This window comes from Macrobrachium rosenbergii, chromosome 41, assembly GCF_040412425.1.
Source record: "Macrobrachium rosenbergii isolate ZJJX-2024 chromosome 41, ASM4041242v1, whole genome shotgun sequence".
NCBI lineage: Eukaryota > Metazoa > Arthropoda > Malacostraca > Decapoda > Palaemonidae > Macrobrachium > Macrobrachium rosenbergii.
This window is the reverse complement of record NC_089781.1, coordinates 6,211,897-6,233,520: the sequence shown is the minus strand read 5'-3', so window position 1 is coordinate 6,233,520 and position 21,624 is coordinate 6,211,897. Positions and strand designations below refer to the sequence as shown.

Genomic DNA, 21,624 nt, shown 5'->3' with positions numbered 1-21,624 from the left:
TTCATATTTCTAATGTCTCCTATTGTGCTGTCAACTTTCTCATTTTTAATGGAATTAAAAAGTAAAATGCTGCATAACAAATACAGCCCTGTTAAAATCTTACAATAATGCACCAGTCGTAGCCCATCCACTTGCATGCAATAAGAATATTTCTGACCAAACACTGCTGGTAATCTGTTCAAGATTTCCAGTTCCCTGGTATGTCAAAAACATGAAATGAAAAACTACAGTGTAATATACATCCAGTACCAACCAAAGCCACATTACTTCAATATACTAAGACAGTCGAATACACGCAGCACAACCAAAATAATGACATCAACTTGTGAGAGCACTGCAACTTTATTTTGAACATTTTTTTCCCCAATTTTTTTTTTTTCCAAAAATTTTGCTAGTCAAAAATGGGAAGCTTTTTCAAGGCAGGAAATATGATAGTTAAAATTTCCTTACGTGAGGACCTAAAAGTGCAATTTGTATATACTGTTTCCATCACCTCACTGAGATACCACCTAACCCATGTAAAGTGACAGTAACAGCACCAAATTATAATACATTTTTCTGACCTTAGAAGCAAACATTTCTAAACACTAAACTTTTAAAACAGTTTTCAACGAACAAGTTCACAATCTTTCAGCACGGTATGATTATAAAATGAGCAGTTTTAGTTTTAAAACTGCAGAATTTAATAGGAGTGTTACTGGGAGCACAAAAATTTACTACAGTATCCACAACTCATCCATATGAACCCAAATGAAACAACACTCTACTTTCCTGATGAAATGCATATACTGTACAGTGTCATGAAGCTATAATGCTGTCTTATTACACATTACACCAATTATTAAGATAAAAAAGCACATTATACGAGACAATCATCTAGCCTAATCACCACTGTGTAATGCACATTTATTGAGCATCACCTCTGAGCTAATAATTACCTTTTCCTTCTTTTATCAGAATATTAAATAAAAAATTTCTCAAATTTTACTGCCTTTGAATACACTAAACAGACACCAAAATGTAAGCTAATACATTATCGAGAATTTCCCATGAGGCATTACATTTTCTCTTGTGCTTAATTTAGAAACAAAATGTCAAGTAGTGAAGTTAATGAAATGAAACCTTCATGAAAGTCTACCCATGAATATGAAATTAACATTTTGCACAAAACTGACATAATTTATAGACAGTCTTCCCAAGTTAATCACTAAGAGAAATATTAAAATATCTATAATATAAACAGATTTATAGAATTTGAAACGAAGATAAGAGCATTCCTTCTTATTAATACTTTATATTGCACTTCCTTGAAAATCACTGGCAAGCACCTCTTTCTCTTTGCATACTCATTAAACAATTCACCTCACTCATTTAAAGGAAATGCAGATTATACTATATAAATAGTATCATACAATACCTCCTGACATGTCTTAAAAAATGCTAGGTACATCTGCATAACACTGCATTTAGAAACATATCAGTTAACCACTGCCAAATTCTAACTACATAAAAAAAACAAAATTACCCAATATTAAATGCTTAAACATGTACTGTACATGGAAACACAGTTAACTTACAAAACAAAGGTGGCTTCCAACCTGTTAGATGAAATACTTAAAATAAGTGCTTTCAACCAAAGCATTTGTTTCAAAACAGCCTCAACTAAATCAGATATAGGCACAAAATGAAGTTGAATGACAAACTAATGTTTTATATAATTTTCCTCCAAGATATTTTACTTGTTCTGTATACCATAAATCTGATTTACCTGGTGCTGGAAATAATACTATTACTCACTACTTAGTAATAGACAGATCTGCAAATTTATGTTATTTTTAGTCAAGCTCTTTTGAGACATATCTTCCAGGTTGAAACTGACCTTCATAATATATAAGCCAGAGAGTCCAAAAAGTAATTTAAACTTTAATCTTTTTATAAGTTTATTTATAAAATTTGTTTTTGCAGCTAGTTTAGGCACATTTTGTAAAGGTTTGTTTTGGTATGTTGTGTTTTTTTCATTCTTTTTATCAACTATTTTGAAGTTATAATTTGAAAGATTATAACACAAGTTAAATATTTACTTCCATTTTTTATAAGAAATTCATTTTCATCTTAAGTCTTTCATATTTCAGTCCTGGTTATTCATGCATTAATATAATTTCCTATACATTATTTACAACTACTGATTCATAAAAAACTTTGATATCTCTTTTCTTTTTCCATGATATTGCATAATTCCAAATACACACACACACCATTAGAATAAAGTATATGTATCCTAATTACTGTTTCCTTTTTTCTCATATTCATTTATATTCTTACTCCTGAAGCAGTGTACAGTATGTACAGTATTTCCTACATGGTTTGTTGAGATAATTTTAAATGAAAAATTACAAAAGTAACTAAGATATCAAATTAATCATAGTAGTAAAATGACTTTACGGTAGCTAAATAAGCTAAATATGACATTTTTATAATAAGATAAAGTTTTATATACACTTACCAAGTAATTACATAGCTATAGTTTCTACTTTAAACGGCAGCTTAAGAATTGAAAATTAGCGGTAGCGCTCTTTTGTTTTCGTGCAGATAAGTGACCCGCCCACTTTCATGGAAGAATAGGTACAACGTGCCAAAGAGTTCAGTTCGTTTATGCTCTGAGTCCATGTGAGGGGAGAAGGGAAGGGCTCTGTTCATGTAATTACTTGGTAAGTAAATATAAAACCTTAATTTATTATAAAAATGTAATTTTTATATATGACACTTACCAAGTAATTACACAGCTGAATCTTACATTGAAAGGAGGTGGGGAGAATGGACATATGCTACTCCAGAAACATTATAAAGAAAAAATGCATTTTGAAACAGAAAAGAAAAGCTAGCATTGTGGTAATGCTTGTTATAACCTTACCTGGAGAGAGAGCAAGAGCTCATCTCGACCCGTAGGGACATGACCGGTAGTGTCAGGATTGTCCCTACTTCAGTGGGAGCTTTGTGGTCAGGGAGTGCTTCTATGACTCAACAAAGCTTAAACACAACCATTGCCCTTGCCCTGGGCAAAAAATAGACATCAACTAACATATGACCATAAAGTTATATTACCTGTACACCATTTAAAAAACATATATTAACCCATCCATTAAAAACAAAGATTGGAGGGTACTCCAGGTACTAAGTACCCCCGGCTTCCCAAAAACTCAACAACCTTAATCAAGGCTGGAGAAAGAGAAATAGGAGGATCACTCCTACCCCTCAACAGTTTCAATGTCACGTAGATAATAGTTGGCGAAGACCAAGCGTCACTTCCAATAAGTCGATTGGATTATGGTAGCTAGAGAGAGATTGCGTTAAAAAGCCAAAGAAGTGGCTACTGCCCGTACTTCGTGTGCTTTTACCTTTAACAACGGTAAACTATTCTCCTGAATTCCCAAGTGAGACTCTACAATAATGTCTCCCAAAAAAAAAAGAGATATCATTCTTGGAGAGAGGACATAAAGGGTTCTTGACAGAACACCAGAGGTTACAAGAATTCCCTCTGATATTCTTGGGTCTCTCGATATAAAATCTTAATGATCTCACTAGGCATAATACTCTCTTGTTCAGACGGTCCTACCAGTTCTGCAAGTCTGCAAGACTCTGGACAGAAAAAGAATGAGGCCAAGGGTTAAAATGGATACTCGTTTTTGGTTAAGAAACCTAAAATATATGAGCAAATATCTGTCTCTTGCAAAAAGACTCTTGTTTGTCCAGGGCTTGTAACTCGCTGACTCTTTCGCTATGGCTAAAGCGATTAACAAAAATGTCTTTCTACACAGATCCCTAAAGGAGGACATCTGCATAGGTTCAAAAGGCGGGCCTGACAACCAATATAGGACTACATCTAGGTTCCAAGACACTGGCTGCTGAGACTTTCGTTTCCCGGTGTCAAAAGACTTGCCTAAGTCTGAAGTGTCTGGGTCTGAGGAAATGTTCTCACCTCTATGCTTGAATACTGAGTTCAGCATGGATTTGTACCCCTTTATCCTAGACGTCAAAAGGCCTCTTGAAGATCCTGGGTAAAGTAAAAATTCGGCTAGGTTGGGTTACAGAGGCAGAAGATGAGATGCTACGTTCTTTAACCCATCTCCTAAAAACTGCCCACTTAGCCTGGTATTGCTTTGAAGAAGAGTTGCGTCTACATTCTGCGACAGCATTTGCAACTTTTCTTGAAAATCCTTTCGCTCTAACAAGCTTCCTGACAGTTTAAAGCCTGTCAGAGCGAGAGTGGACGAACCTTGATGATATCTGTTGAAATGAGGTTGTCGGAGAAGATCTTTCCTCTGTGGGAGGAGCCACGGAAAGTCCAACAGAAGTTCCAGAAGGTCTGGAAACCACTCCTTTTGAGGCCAAAAGGGAGCTACTAGGATCATCGATGCATGATGAGAAGTCTTAAATTTGTTGATCATGTCTCTTACTAGACTGAACGGAGGGAAGGCACACATTTCCAGGTGTTACCAATCCTGAAGTATCGCCTCTGTTGCCCAAGTCTGAGGGTCCGGCGCCAGAGAGCAATATAGGGTGAGGCGACGGATCCTGGATGTTGTAAACACATCTATCGACGGTGTTCCCAACGTTTCAACAGGTCGGTGCACACCTGTGGATTCAGCGACCATTACGTGGGTAGAACCCATTTGCAACGGCTCAATTCATCCACTATTATGCTTAACTTGCCCTGAACACAGCAAGTAAGAATCTGTGTATTGTTGTTGTGCGGCCAAAAAGAGATCCTTGGCTAACTCGCACAGTGACAGAGAACGAGTGCCTCTTTGGTTTCGAATATAAGCCAGAGCCGCAGTGTTGTCGGAATGAACCGCAATCACTGAGACTCGAGTTACTGCAACAAAATGTTGAAGAGCCAGGTGAATCTCTTTCAACTCCTACATTTTTATGTGCAGTTTCCTCTTTTGAAGGGACCACTTCCCTGACACTTCCAATCGTCCTAGTGTTGCTCCCAAACCTGGGTCCGATATGTTGGAGAATAATGAGAGGTTCGGGTTAGGATGATATAGGGACTTTTGTGAGTGGAACCTTCCTTCTACAAGCCACCACTGAAGATCTACTTTTATTTCCTGTGTGATGGGGAATATGAAAGAATCTCCTTGTTCCAAATAACCTTCAGAAAGAGCTGCACAGGCCTCACATGTAGCATCCCCGAAAGGAACGAACATCTCCATGGAGGAGAGAGTCTGCAGCAGGCTCATCCAGTCATTGGCTGAGCAGGTCTGAAGACTCAGAAAATGACGGACTTCTTTGGGTGCATGATAGTATTCTCTTCTCTAATGGAAAAACCTGAAAAAACAGTCTATCTTCATCTCCAAATAGACTATCATCTGAGAAGGGACTCCTTGGGACTTTTCCTGCCCAACTCCTGGGCTAACTGAAGGGTTCTGAGAGGGTCCTCCGTGCACTTCTTCTGGGATGATGAACATAGGGCCAGTCATCCAGCTATAGACCAACTTTCACACCCATTAGCCCTGGAGAAGACTTGAGGGGCTGTTGACAACCCGAAGCATAGAGCCCAAAATTGGAAAACTTTGTCCTGAGAGTGAATCATAGGAATTTCCTGGAATCCCGGTGTACTGAGGTATGAAAGTAAGCGTCTCTCATGTCTATTGAGACCATCTAATCTTCTTGGGAAATTGCAGCAAGAACTGAGCTGTTCTTCTGCAACCTGAACTTTGTGGTTTGAACGAAGACGTTCAGACCGCCTACATCCAGGAGCAGCCTCCAAACCCCGGAGGTTTTGGGGGCTACAAAGAGGCGATTGCAAAACCCCCCACGATGACAAGTCTTCCACCTCTTCTATAGCACTCTTGTGGAGAAGAGCTGTGAATTCCTTTTTTGAAGGGAATTGCATATCCTTCCTTGAGAACCTGTAGTACCCGTGGTTCTATCAATCTGGCCTCTCGCTGTCTCCAGAAGTGTGGCAGTCTGGTGTCCACAGGTAGACGGAGGACCAAAGTCTCACTTGCTAGAGACTCGTCTAGAAGAGGACTTCTTGCTGATAAGGCCAACTGATCTGGGATTTGTGCGTGGGCGCAAGGAAGCTCTTCCTCTGTTACCTCGAAAGAGCCGTGGCTGGAGAGGAGAGAGAGGCCAAGGATTAAATGAAACAGCAGGTGTTCTGTTAGATTCCATCGTTTGCTTGGACAACTGCACAAGCAAGTCGTGACTAGCCTTTTGCAATTCCGTAGCTACCCGCTCTAATGTCATTCGAGGAAAGAAGGCTGGTTTGTACAGATGAGCGAAAAGAAGAGCAGATCCCTGGGATGGTGCCACTTCTTTAGTGGTGAATGAACACCATGTCTCTTTTCTTTAGTATACATGACGAAAAAAAAAAAGAGCAGCTAATTCCTGTGCCCCACCTCGAATCGCTTTGTCTGCACAGGAAAGGCTCCGAGCCAGTCTGCATGTACGAACATAGCAGAAACTCCCAAGGAAGGAGCTTCCCTGGTTGTACAGGATACATAGCTCCTTTTGAAAAACCGAGAAGGATGAGAACAAAATACAGCTTTGCCCAACTCCCTCTTCTCAGACAGCCAAAAGTCGATCCCCAACAATGCTTTCTTGGACGAAATAGAGAGGGCCATCTACAGGAGTCTAGTGGTACTCAAGGATTGACATAACAAGAACGCTGATCCCGGGGAAGAAGGGGCCGCGGTGGAGAAATATGTCGGGAAGCAGAACAGAAAATAATTCAATAATGAGGCGTAAGCTGATGAAGGCTGCTCTGGCTCAGGTTCCTCATCTGCTGAAGATACAGCAGAAAATGCCAAATCTTGGTGTGGTTCTTCTGGTTTCAAAAATGGGGGTTCTTCAACAGTTTCAGGATGGGGTCCAAACATTGGTGAATAGGAAGCAAAGAAGTCTTGGGGTGCTGAAGTACTTGCAGACTTCACACGATCAGTGACAGATAAGAGGGTGCGGCCTTGGGGATCTGTGACACAGAAGGTGCCAAAACAGGTTGACCTGCTGCAACAAGGACGTCTGAATCTGGAGTCTCAAACTCGTATCCCAATGCTGAAGAGCTGGGAGCCAACGGGAGCTCAGATCCAATGGGAGAGGGAGATCCCAAAACGACCTCAAGAGCCAATTGGCGCTTGTGAGCCTATGGGCGCTTACGAGCCTATGGGTGCTTACGAGCCAATGGGAGCTCTCTGTCGTCCCAATAGCTGCAAGAGGGCTCTTTATTCTTATGGCGCTTGCGAGGTACCTCTGTATGCATGTCTGCAACATGTCTCTTCAAAGGTCTAGAAGACTCCTGAAAACGCTGACCGTGTCCTTTGGGTGCGGAATCCGAACCACTGGAAGATAAGGTGTGACCTAATTGGACAACTCTCGAGTGTTTGGTTGCCAAAACCTGGGAAATAGCATAAACCCCACTGACCTCCCTTGGACTAATGGTTTGACTCCTCCCAGGTGCAGGGGAGTCTTACAGTGACCGAATCCAGCAACAGACTCGACTGAGGAAGCAACTACTTGTGGGCAAACCCCACTGACCTCCCTTGTACTTATGGTTTGACTCCTCCCAGGTGCAGGGGAGTCTGACAGTGACCGAATTTCGGAGATCGGCAAGACTCCTTTCCAGTGGCTGTCTGTTGATACCTGGGACCAGCACCAGGCTCAACTGAGGAAGCAACCACTCGCGGGCAAACCCCACTGACCTCCCCTGGACTTATGGTTTGCCTCCTCCCAAGTGCAGGGGAGTTTGGCAGGGACCTCCATCTAAGAGCATCGGTGGGACGAGTAGCCACCCCCTCCACAACACTAACCAGGGCGCAGGCACTAGCGCCTTGCACCGACAATTGCACTCTATCTGAGCAACAGTACTAACTAAAATGTTGAATTTCTTATCCATCTGAGCTTCGAGACTGGTGATGGCACTAGGTTCAGAGGGAGGGGAGCCACGTAACAGAATCGTAGGGAGGGTGAGAGAAGTAAGAATCGGGGAACGAGAATTCAAAGGTGTAGAAAAAGCTGGGTTAGGGGTAGAGGGCACAGAAGCTCTAGCCTCAATTATAGCAGCCACTTTCCTAAGCCTACCTTTCTCTAATTTATCCAAATGATTGGTCAACACTTTCCATTTACTTATGGCCCAATCCTTACATTCCTCACAAGTCAAGTCGGGGGAACATACCTGTCCACAGCAGTGAAAACAAACAGAATGTTCGTCATATTTTTAAATGAAGTCAACCTAGTATTACAGCCTTTGCTGCAATACTGGTTATTGGTCACACTCTTTGACATAATAGTAAAAAGAATTGAAAAAAGGCTAAGCTAAGCTATGAAAATATAGCTCAGAGGCTACAATATGAAAGAATACTTCACCAAATCCTTCGACAGACAACCAAACCATCCAGTGAAACTACTCCTGAATTAAAAAAACACAGCTGCTGAATGACTGATCTTCGGTCATCAACGGCAGAAACAAACTGAGTTCTTTAGCTACATTGTACCTATTCTTCCCCGAAAGTGGGCATGGCACTTACCCGCACCAAAACAAAAGAGCACTACATCGAATTTCCAATTCTTAAGCTGCCGTTTAAAGTAGAAACTATAGCTTTGTAATCACTTGGTAAGTGTTATGTATAAAAATGAAATTTAGTCTATACTCTGTACTGAAATGAACTCCCAGTGTGTATACTGTAAAATACATATACAGATTCTGATGTTAAAATATAATCTACAAAAGGCTTGTTTACATTAAACAGTAAGTCCATGTCCATTTTCTACAATTTTCTATAATAACCACAAATCTTTATTTTGTTTTTATAGTTCACACTTGTGTCAAGAAAGCATTTTTGGTGATTTAACAAAATCCTATCTCTGGCACACACAGCAAATAAATAGCATGTTGTCACAGTTTTTTGTCCCTCTATTTCTAAAACCATGAAATACAACCCGAATTACAAAACCACATCCAGCAAACAACATCTATGCACTAATTCTACATACAAGAGCCATCAACCACCCCAACAGACAGCCAAAACTTATACTGAATGCTAATCACCTCTAATCCACTCACTATAAGACAAAGGATCCCATGCAGAAAATCAAAACAGATAAAAACTATTATGGTAGAGGATGACGCTGAACAAGAATGGTAAAACACTGCAGGAAATATCCTGGCAAACAGAATGAGATATAAAGAGTTAAATAGGTTAAAGAAAGTAAGAAGCATATCCTTTCCACTCTGTAAACAAGACCCCCCAAGCAAAATTCAAAGCCTGCACTAGACACTTGATTTTAAATCTAGTGTGGAGATTGAAACATAACCACTTCCATCCCAGAAGGGGTGTTCTCTCAAAACATACCATTTTTGTGAGTCTCTAAGATAATTTAAGATTTTACATGACCTTTACAGTGGAATTTCAAAAGAGGAAGCTAATCTTTACTCTGCCTCATGGAAGGTTTGGTATGTTTTTGTGTACTGTAGTTGTTTTGACATAGGCAATTTGATGCCACAACCATTTTTTATTTTGAATACTGTCTTCACGCACAGTTTTAAGGGAACCACATGACAATATCCTAGTCAAAACTTAGGCTAGAGACATGATAAAGTTTTGACATAAGAAAAACCTATTTTTGGTAGCCACTGTAAGTTCTCAATGGAGTTACACTCATGTTCCCCCCCCAGCCTCCATAAGACAGACCAACCAATCTCAAAGAATTCTCCTATTGTTGGTCTCGGCCAGAATAGTGCTCGTTGGCACAGAGACAGAATATAAAGGACTCAGGACAAGAAGGTTCTATCTCCTGCCCATAGCAGCTGCCTTGGTTTTCCCTTCAGCCTACTCGAACAGATGGGCCAACAGGATGTACATCTGCTAACTTCCTCATTACAATCTGGTCTGTCACATAGTTCATGTAACCCCAGTGTTTGCACTGCCAAATTCAATCATAACAATGACTTAAAAGCTCAGCACATAGTTTTAAGACCCAGTGAAAATATCTGCTTCCTTAAAATTTTGATGGGTAATATCCATTCTAAATTAAATTAGGGAGGCCATAAGCACATATTTGGAGATATGAAAACTTAGTACTATAGTATAGAATGAGTTTAAATTTAAAATAAAACTATGCAACTAAATTATACTCACTACTTCCAAAGTACTTAACTTCTGTTACTCTTAGTCTCAGTTTAATGTTCTGAAGGTGCACTGCCGCAAGCCTTTTGTTCTTTTTCCAGCCTTCTGAATTTTTTTTAGTGAAATGCCATCGTTTCATCCATAAACAGTAAAAGAAGTACTAAAACAACTTGGTAGTGAAAAATTTGTGCACAATGTAATCCTCTGCATCTCTGACAGAACAAGTAAAACTGATAGCGTGAGAATTTTTGCATTGAGAAAAAAAAAAAAAGGTGCACAGCAAGGCTGTTCAGCATTTTAGTAAATATACATACATCCACATGATAGATATTCATTTGGTCACTTGAATTTCTCGTGAATCACCACTGGCCCAAATGTTTACTTGTAACATTTTTTTTCATGCCCAAAGTCTGGCAGTGAAAGGGTCATGCCAAATCTCCCAATTAAGTTAATGGAAGTTTAGTCTATGCATGAAAATATATACAAGGAAAGTATAACAGCCAGACAAGAGAAAACGGCTACAAAATTACATAAAAATACTGAATGCCATCAAGACAAAAGCCAATAAAACACACATTATCATATTAGTTTTTCCCCATCTTAACTAGCAGCAATAAAGATCACTCTATTGTTCCATACCTTGGACATAAAAATCTCTATCTACACAAAAGCAGTAACATTCACTCTAACTTTCTGACCTTTCCCAACTTAAAGCATAACTCTCTAAAGCTTGGCAAAATGTAATGAAAATGAATCCAACACCAGTACCATATACCATATTAAAATGTGCATGTAGAGTAGTAGTTTTAAATCAAATAAATGTGATACTGTACATCATCTAACAGTAACCTGGAAGCCTTAAAACATATAATTTCAACCTTACCTTTGTCTTGGACGCATCTTTTCGAGGACGTCCTCTCTTTCTCTTTGGTGGTCCATTAGGGTCTGCAATTTAATAAAATCTTACTTGTTGGCCCATAAAGCCCTGATATTTTGACAACTCATCAACAGGTATCCAAACTCAATCCTGGATTGCTTAACAGGAAAAGCCTTTATGAGACTGTTATAAAGAAGAAACCCTTAGCAAAAACTGTCATCAAATAATTCAAGATACGAAAATTAAAGGTACTTTCCAGATTAACTTATTAATAAACAATGTAAATTTCCTTATGCTCCACTGATGCTCAAATCAATTTAACTAATACTGTACAACAAAAGTACTAACAGTATGCTACTGTCATGAGCAATTTTAACAATTCAATGAAATTCTTAATGTAATATGAATAATTACAAAACACCATTCTGTAGAAACAGATTAGGATTCAAGAAGACTGGAGTGCATTGGGAATGTCATATTACAAAGATTTAGCTACTATAAGTTAACTCCAAACTGATGAATAACCATAATTCATCTAGAACCACAAAAAACTGATTGCCAACACTCAAAGAATGAGGTCAGTTAAGACTAGCCTTATTCTTTGTTATAAGGAAGTTAAAGATTACAGTCCAACGAAAGCATAAAAACAAAGTGAAACTGCCTTGCTAACCCTCTATGGAGATTATGGTTACCACAAGCTCTCTTTTGGACATAATTTTCTTTCTTGGATTAGTTCAGATGTACAAATAACAATGAATTTTTAAGAATAAATGCACTGTTTCACAAAAGAATGTCTAATGAATAATTTGTAATTCCACCAATAAGCAGGCAGGAATGAACCTATATTTAAGAAGTCAGAAAACAGACACAATATGTAATAACAGGCATAACTCAAGATAAGTTTAACTGTGCATATGTATCTGTTGGTTATGGGACTTCCACTGGATGAGGTAACACCAATATTGCTATTTGCTAACCAGTGCTGTAACACTTCTGGGCTTGATTTATTACCTTCAAATTGATTAAACATAATCCAAAACCACACAAAAAGGTATAAATATACATTACCTGTATTTGATTCTCTTTTGATCCTAGCTCTTTTAACTTCAGGCTCCCATTCTTCATCCAACGAGTCTCTATCCTCACGTCGATCCTGTTCCTCTTCCAAAAGATCATCAACCTGTGGTTGATAGATCTCATCTCCCTCAATTTCTATACCTTCTTTGTCTTCCTCTTCAGGCTCAATCTGTTGAAGAATTTGTTACATAATATACTGTATTTTAAACAGCACTCTGTCAGTGCAAATACTCTCAATTCTATCAACATCCTTCAGCAGAGAAATGCACATTTCCATAATACGTAATTATTAAAACTACAGTTTAGCTCATTATCTAATAATTACAAATCTTATTACTCCTAAACTGCAACTTGCATGTAACTGAAAAAGGAACTATGAACAATTACATGTAAACTTATGTTTTCCACTACTCTGTCAATGACAGCATTTGGTTGTCAATCATTTTTTTTTTTTTGTTAGGCTGTTTACTCCTTCTCCTCACTTGTGTTGTGTATTATCATTTTATTCCAAGTTCTGATACAGTTAATACCCTGTAACATAATGTGATTAAGCAGGCAGCAGATCTAAACAGTTATAATGAATAATGCCTGACTGCCTAAGCTCAAGTAGCTTATGATGCATTTCAGAGAGTCAAAGGATTTCATAAATTTTGGATGTCATAATAAATATCAATATTACTATATCTTTAATAAACCCTACATACACACACACACACACACACACACAAAGATCTGAACGAAAAGTTTCATTACATTTTTGATGTGGAGATACCAAAATGCAATTACAAAACAGTAGCTACCTGCTCTGTAAAAAAAATTAGCATACAGTGCACTTATAAACTCATGTGCAGTGTAGAAAGTACTTCTTATTTTTTATAAATTCATGTACTATTGCATTCACTACTATATTCAACTGCTTGTACGATGCTCCTAAAATATAGGTATAATACTTCAACCATTTTACTCACATTCTCAGTGTTTCTGATTATATGTGATATTATAAATCAATCATAAACTCTGTCTATTACAGTATATGTTTAGACATGACTTTGTAGTCTCATGAGGAATATATTACTTTTCTTACATTTATCAGTGTGTTTGTGCCACACTGGAGATATACTGATCACATGAAATTATTTTTCCATTTATACCTTCCTTTCTAAATTAGGCTGATAATTTAATTGTATACAAGTTTTGATATTTTTAAACACTAAGTAAATTTTACAATTTTTGGAATTTTATCACTTTGAAGGGGGCAAGATTTCAAGAAATTACATAGTCCTCTTTTTCTGTAATTAGTCAGCAGTTCGGCAGTTTCAATGCCACATGGTGTTGCATGCACTGAAGTCACAGTAATAGTAATGATGGGGTAATAAAGTTATACTATTTTGTAAACCAGAGACGCTACAATAAAGTTTAGTTAGTTATATATGTATATATCAAAAAGTTATGTGGCTACTGTCAGGAACATGGAATGTACGTCACAACCCCATGTATGACTTAGAATACTGTCCAGTTTTATGTCATTTTACTATAGATGTAAATTCCAAGTTCATTACCAGTTCTCATGGACTGACTGGCAAATTATTACACTGCTTGATGTACTGGAGGTATAAATTGAAATTATATTCTGACACCAATCCCTTTAGTTCCCCTAATAGATTTGAGTTTGAAGTCTTATTCCATTCCACTAAATTATTTAAGGCCTGAAAATTTACTTGAAGGTAGTCTAGTTATGCTGATTCACTGATTTGCTCTTCATTGTTAATTTCTGAATAAATTTATCTTGATATGCAGTGGTATTTTAACCGTAGTGTTTTACTTTTGGATACTAGTATGTTCATTATCATTTGCTGCAGTAATGTATTTCATCTTTTACCATTTACGAGTTACTTTTTGGGTTTACTTCAAAATTTTTTTCAATGTGTATTGACCATAGGCAATCTTATTTTTAAGTTGAATCCGGAATTTCAGAAGAAAATTATCATCACTTTTTATTCATGGATAGATTCTTGTTTTTTTCTTAGGACTTCTCTTCTTTGTGTCTTGTAATTGGTTTTATGACTGGAGTGTAACTGTTTGGTACTGTACAGTATATGGATAAATTAGTACAACAGAGGCAAAACCCACCTCACATTATTCTGAAATTGGAAATATTACAATTATATGACACTTACTTTTGGGAAGACGTAGTCAGACTTCTTGGCTGCTGCAGGCTTCTTTCTGCGTGCTCTGCCCCCATAAGCTGCAATGGTTTCCTGATACTTTGTAATAATTTCTTCTTTGGTTTCTTGTATCTCAAACTCAAGCAAGTCTAGCTTATTTAATAACTTAAAACACTTATCACATATTATAGTACTGTGTGTCTGGAAAGAGAAAAATATAAAGTATCAGTGATACAAAACCTGCAAAGAAATGGGGGCACATTAGATTACTTCATTTAAAGTGTTTCAAAATTAGACACTAGTGTGAAAATCTCTTAATCTTAGTAATAATCCTCAAAATCAGTTATAAATAATATGCAAAATTCAAAGAACAACCAAAACACAAATTTAAATTTACCTTGCGTGACGTAAGTTTTTGACCCACAAGATCCCCAAGAAAGATGGACACTTTCCTTTGACTTGTTGCAGTAAAGGACTTGAAAACAGATATGTTGTCTTGTTCTTGTAGTTCTTCATTGCATATCAAACAGTGACAGCCTATATCTTCTTCTATAATGTCTTCCACATGTTTTTCATCTTTTGTTACCAACTCTATACTTTGCTCAGTAACCTGATCACTATTAATATTTGATATCACAGGTAAATCTACACTTCCAATGTTAGTCTCAGTCACTGTCTGTATAATATTTTTGGCACTAACATTAATAGCATCATCCCCATCACCAGGGACAACCAAAAGAGAGCTATCACTCTCTTGCCTGGTATCCTGGGCTTCCACAGATGCCACTAATGCCGAATCAATAGCATTTGTTCCTAAGTCGGTGGGAGCCATGATGTGAATCGTACATGTAATGGCCTGGTGGGTGTCATGAGATGAACCCTCACCCCCACCCTCCATAATCTTGTCATCTGACGACATGATGCCATGGGTGCCATTCCTACAATAAAAATGCTGTTAATCACATTGTGTTCTGCTTGATGGTGAAAACACCTATTGAACTTTACAGTACAACACTTTAAACTACTACTACATATAAAACACTTGAAAACCATTACTAATACACACTAGTCCCATAAAAAGTGAGCAACTTAACGAAGAGTGTTGGATTATTTTTGACACCCTACAACCTTTGCAGCATTAGGTAAAACTCAAAACTACTCACAATACCAGGTCCTAAGGGTAGGGGTCTGGAAGACCCCTGCCCTCTACCTCCAGGACTTGTTTATTCCACAGATAAATGCCTCTTCACAAATAAGATTGTTTGGTTGTTTGGGTAACTGATATCAATCATTGGAATTGGCACAATAGGACCAAATGTGACTTCCAGCTATAACTCCCTACGTGAAGTTAAGGAATGTGCAGTTGCCACTGCTAAAGAGGTTCTCCATACCAGTCAGGACCTGATGTGGAAGATTAGTTTGGGAAGAATTTCTGTATTTTGCTCTTCTACGATACGGCACTTTGGGTCAGGTAAGCATGAGGTGGAGGGTTGCTTGTCAGGCAGGTAGGACTTGGCACCCTAGATTATGTTATGTTAGAATGAAAAGGTTAAGATGCAAACCTGGGGAGACTTACAGTGCTTTTGCTCAGGTTGGGGTCTTCAACCGTCAGGTAGGTACGACCTGGTGCCATAAGTTACATTACGCTAGATTAGGATGTAGCCCTGTATTGGCCATGTGACATCTCTGTTCTTTACAAAATGTTTTGTAATTTATACTGATCATAGGCATGAGCCATGTATTTTTCTGACTGCTTCTCTTTTGGTATATGCAGTCTAGGCCATTCCTGTTTGTGCAGTTCACTAGATTGTAACTAGGTCCACCCTAAAAAACCCATTTTTCCACTGATGTCTGCCCATATAAAAATTATATATAGCAAACTGGAGACAAAAGCAAGTGGTTTGCACCAACAAATAATGAGCAAAAATGCATAAAACACTGGATAAATAGTAAAGAAAAAATATAATTTTCATGTATTTGCTGGGAAATTAACCCTCTGAGATTCCGATGACATTGTATCCTTCATGCAAATTCCATCTCTTGAGATTCCACTGATGTCATCCTTACCATGAAAAAAAAAAAAATTACACAAGGGTATAGCCTATTAGCCACTGGCAAACTATTTTATCAACTACTAACCTATGCCAATTTGGCTGGTTTGGCAAAAAGAACAGATAGGCTAATGTTATTTTGCTAACTATGCTCTGATTGAGTAGTAAATCTATAAAAACCAAGGGTTCTTAGTTATTAGCCTACCCTAGGTGATTGCTAAGGTGGATTTGGTATAGGTTAAGCTATGATACTTTCATCCTAAACTTTAAATCTGCCTATCCACAATGAAAATAGTTAATGTGCAGTAATTCTGTGACACTTTTAACTGTCTGAGATTTTTGGGGATGTCTTACTTTGTCAAACATGCAGACTAGGCCTACTATTGTGGCCCTCTAGCTCTGCACTAGTTTAAGTGACTAATGGGTGCCATGTTTAGTACCAGCCCCTCGGGGATGAATGTAAAAACATGAACAAAAGATGGTAAATATCTCGGTCAGTGACTGGTTGGAATCTGGCAACAGTAATATCCTGCAATTTACCCATACTTTAACCACCCAAGATTTTTGGGGAGGGCAGGAATCTGTCTGTGATAAAATACACTTCAATGACAATTCTGTGCCAGTATATTCATTATAAAAAGCCTTATGGAAATTAAGACAAAATTTTGTGATCTCTATTTTGGGACACGTAATATGACGCATCGATAAAATCAACTCTTTATGTGCTACCAAATCGCAAAGGGCAGAGAGAGGGGTGGAGTTTTATGTCATCTCACTCATAAACCAGTTAGGAGACAAAAGAAATTAATTGTTGACACCATGTATATTTTTAGGGAATAAGTTGATAACATGCTTGCACAACTTTTTTTATTTTATCAAGGAAATTCGAGTGTAAGCCTATACTAGCGGTGCGCAGGGAGTTGATTATTATGAATATTTTTTTGTATCTAATGTTATTATTTTTGCAAAGCAATGGAAAGAAAAATAAGTGATCGCTATTGGGAAGGTAGTGAGAATGATTTTGATATAAAAACAGAATCTGAGAATCATGATTTTGAAGTATTTGTAAGTGATAGAGACAGTGATGTTTCAGATTGTGGGACGAGTGATAATGTCTCATCTGTTCGCGCATGTGCCTATCCACCACAAGAAGTGGATTTTGCCGCTGAATTTTCTTTCCTTCAAGGGAAGGAAGGACTGGTCAATATACCTGCCAGAAAATTTGAAAGTATCGACTTTCTTTATTCCTAATGGGTGCTGTCATTGACAGCAAAGTGAGGGAAACTAATAAACATGAAGATAACAAAATCAGATTTGTGAGAATGACTACTCTTGGGAATGCAGTGTGAGATGCTTTCGCTAAGTATTTTATTGCAAGTGAACTAGCCTACTTGTAGTAACAGTTTCCACTTTACACTCTAATTTCTGAGGTAAATTTTCTCTCTATGCATTTATGGAAACAGAAATTCAACAATGACTTACACATTTTGTTGCCTGTAAATTAAACAATTAAAAATAAAATTTTTTCTTTTTAGATTTTGTAACTTTTTTCATCACAAAACAATTTATAGTTTAGTTTCAGTGATGAGTGCCATTTCCTGGCAATTATAATGATATATAAAACATTGGCATTTAGTTTAAAACAAAATATTGGAAATTTAAAAAGAAAATTTACAAAAAGGCAGAAAACAGGTGTCAAATATTGGTAGCAACCTCACTGCACTTCATGGATTAATAATCTTTCTCTTTGAACAGGCCCCCTGCTAATATTGAATGAAATATAGAATAAAGGCCAAGCGCTGGGACCAATCAGGTCATTCAGCCCTGGAAGGGAAACTGAGAGTAAAAAGATGTTAAAGGTGTAACTGGAAAAAAGTCGCAACTGCATAATAAAACAATTGTTAGGCCTAGCCTAGCCTGAAGACTTGCACTGAGCGGTGGTTTAGCCTACAACTACTAGAATGAATAGCTAGAACATTGAATTTAGGCCAAAGGCCAACAGCTAGGACCTCTGAGGTCAATCAGCGCTGGGTAACTCTATATATTAGCTCTGCGCATGTTTTTACCTTTTCAACTGGTTTTTTCTACACTTTTAGGGTTCTGATACTGGCGGTGCATCTGTTTGTTGTCGGCCAAATGGAATGTCCCTTCGCCGTGTTTAGTACTGACACGGGGGGGGGGGGTACACATAGGTTAACAAGTTATTGCACTTCCTGGATGGGATATGAACCGTTCAAACAGACGTAGCCGTGCTCTGTCTTGTGAAGATCGCGTATGGAAACCCTTGTTGGATGGACTTCGAGGGTTAATTACAGGTTAATTAGACTCGAGCGCCAAAAATGAAAGGTAAATTCATAATTAGCGACCAAAAAACTGTAGAAGAAGTCAAGTTATGTTGCCGTCGGCAACGCGGAGCTACCCTATAGTTCTACCCAGCGCTGAAAGGGAAATTGACAATTGACAGGAAGGTTTGAAAGGTGTTACAAAAGGAAAACCTCACAGTTGCACTAATGAAACAAATGTTAACGAGGATGGAAAGTCAGGCTGAAGAAAGACACTAAGAACGGAGATACAGTAAAAGGAATGAAAGAAGTTGCCTACGATTATTGCAACAGCCAGTTTCGCCTAGCGTCTAAGACACCATCGCCAATTCCCCCTTCTAAATGTTTAACGTATCAGTATTAGATACCAATTCTACCGATGCCAGTTAAAATTAAGTACTTACGTTAAATTGTAATAGAAAAGTTCACTCTGCCGTTTCGCAATTCAAGAAAGTAGGTGAGGGGGCAATGTCGTTCCCTTTTGCCATCGGGTAAGATGCACCAGCCTTCTGCAATCTCATCTACGACAATAACAACAATGGCAGATCATTCGATTCTGAGTCTGTGTTTACACTCTTATTAATTTTTTCGTTTTATAATTTGATTTTTTTCCTTGGTGAGAACGAATAAATATATATTTCGAAACTGTTTTGCTCACTTCATACTTCTAAACACTCTTCATACATAAAATACATTTTATTCATTCATGTATGTAGCCAAGCGTCTACTATTGCGAGGGATGCCAACAGTATAGGCAACAAAGTAAGGTCTTCTTTCGTTAATTTACTGTCGTTACTGGAAAAATTAGAAAATACATATTTTTATGAGTGATATACATTAATTAAATGTATACAACTCATTTCATCACTTTTTTCTTGAAACCGAAGCCATTTGTAGTTATGATTATGTTGGCAGTTATGTGTTGCAAAATGGCGACTGTCAATTGTTTTTTACTAGACCGCGAATTTGAAAACATTACTGTTTTCAAATTTCCTAGTACTGGTTCTTTATTTGTAACACTGGTGTATGACCAAGTTCCGATAGTAACGGCAGGAGACGATCAATGGAGCTTATCAGTACAGCACAGCAGTATTGATTCCAGGGGCATGTTTCCAAGGGAATTGTCTTGGTTATTCAGTAACTGCTCATCACTGCTGTCGACACTGATTGCCTACACGCATGATTTTTTAGTCTGTTCTAGTATTCTCGTCTGATATACTGGTATCTGGTGGAAGGTCTTTGTGCTCCTCGTATATTATTTCCTTTTATTTATTGCGGCCTTTGCTATCACGAGAGGTCAAAATTTGAATAACTGTGAGTAGAAAAGATTCGTGTTAGTTATTTTTTTATATAAAAATAGCCTAAACTGTTTTACGAAGGTTCCTATTTTTAGATTTCAGCTGCAGAAATCTTTAAGAAAGCCTCGTGGGGGTTATCAACTTTTTCTCTCTCAATACTTTCATCTCTTCTTCGAAGGGGCTGTCAACTTGTCATACGTCATGCTATGAGATATGATGATATCTTGAGGTAGGCTATTGTACGGGCATTTAATTCTGTCTCAGTGTTTTCGTCCAGATGCATTCCATTGCCTTTTCTTTAATAGTTGCATATGCAATTCACGTCCTAGTTGATTCTTTACCCATTGCAACTAGAAAGCATCGTCACAGCTTGCATTTTGCTGAAGTTTAAAAAAAAGCACTCTATCCACACTTACTCCATTGTTAATCCAACGGCAGAGTTTCTTTAGGAAACAGATATTGGATTCAAACGCTACTGCTTAATTGATACATACTCGCATGTAATTTACGTTCAGGGCATAAATAGCTGGTTTGGGCGCCTAGAGAAAGAGAGAGAGAAAAAAAAAACTCACCTTAAACGCAAGCAAGTTGACAAACAGGGTTCTAGGAGAAAAGCCCATTGCCTTACATTCTGGCAAAAAAAAAAAAGATGCAGTATACTACAAAGAAAAAACTTAATTTCTTAGTGATGTCCATAGCTGAAAACTGTTAAGAAACCTAGAACCAGTGGCTCTTAAGTCATTGTGTCCTATAATGTCATCATCTGAATACCGGGTAAACGAGGTAGGCAACTTCAGATACTGATGGCTATTAAAATCCCAGTTAGTTGGATAGTGTATAAAAATCATAACAAAATCTTCTTATTGTAGTCTTTTATAGCATATATACGAATTTTATTCATTTCCAGGATTTTTGTTATTAATATATAAGTGAACAGCTAACACGATGAACAAAACTATTCGTGCGAAATTCCTTCTAATATTCTTGTGGTCGTCTAGGTGTTAATGGTAAGAACCTGGGTCACATTGAGCCAAACATGATAAAGTCAAGGTCTATAGGATAGTACTTTTTAGACCTTGGGCAAAGTGACCAGGTTATGAATCTTCAGACGCATTAAAACCCCAATTAGGGGATATTGACGTTGGCAAATCAATAAAGAAATTCCAAACTTTTGCTGATCCAAAACCGTCTTTTTGACTTGATTCCCACCTGGTGAAGATTTAGAACAATTTTAGACAGAAACCTTGCGTGGAGACGGTGGTGTTCGCCGCGGCTCAGAAAGGCTATTCATCACCAACTGTAGCACAAGTGAGATGGCGGATAAATGATTGCTTTGTCTTCCTGTCCCATTCTCTGTCCTTTTTGCTCAGGGAGGTGAAACCACTGGCATAAAGTCAGGCAAGCGGGTCCTTCGTCAGGTTCAGGACCACTTTCTCGAGATTCAGAGGAAACCTTCTATCCTTATACCCAGCGAAGAACCCTTCTTAATTATTATAGATGTTAGTTTTCATCACAGTGTTTATATGTTATGTTCTAATTCTTGCTGTTATCAGAATTGCTTCGAATATTGCTGTCTGCGTCCTCATCATAATCATTGTTATTATGATTAGAATATTTCAAGGATCCATGGTGTTTTTGAGGGTATTATTATTATTATTATTATTATTATTATTATTATTATTATTATTATTATTATTATTATTTTACT

General features: G+C 37.8%; 1 protein-coding gene across 7 annotated transcripts in view; it reads right to left on the bottom strand.

Annotated features, from left to right (window-relative positions):
* The window catches only part of LOC136826591 (PR domain zinc finger protein 5-like), a 79,822-nt gene extending 60,502 nt beyond the window's left edge, over positions 1 to 19,320 (bottom strand). For 2 of the 7 annotated variants that reach the window (XM_067083821.1, XM_067083822.1), the window contains exons 1-5: positions 19,023 to 19,320; positions 14,644 to 15,184; positions 14,259 to 14,447; positions 12,073 to 12,250; positions 11,011 to 11,072 (exon numbers count right to left, since the gene is read on the bottom strand). In XM_067083821.1, coding sequence (XP_066939922.1) covers positions 11,011 to 11,072; positions 12,073 to 12,250; positions 14,259 to 14,447; positions 14,644 to 15,165 — 951 coding nt within the window. In that variant the 5' untranslated portion in view covers positions 15,166 to 15,184; positions 19,023 to 19,320. The remainder of the gene's footprint in view (positions 1 to 11,010; positions 11,073 to 12,072; positions 12,251 to 14,258; positions 14,448 to 14,643; positions 15,185 to 19,022) is intronic. The other 5 variants (XM_067083823.1, XM_067083819.1, XM_067083817.1 and 2 more) reach the window with 3 other exon arrangements.
* Between the last annotated feature and the right edge of the window lie 2,304 nt (positions 19,321 to 21,624).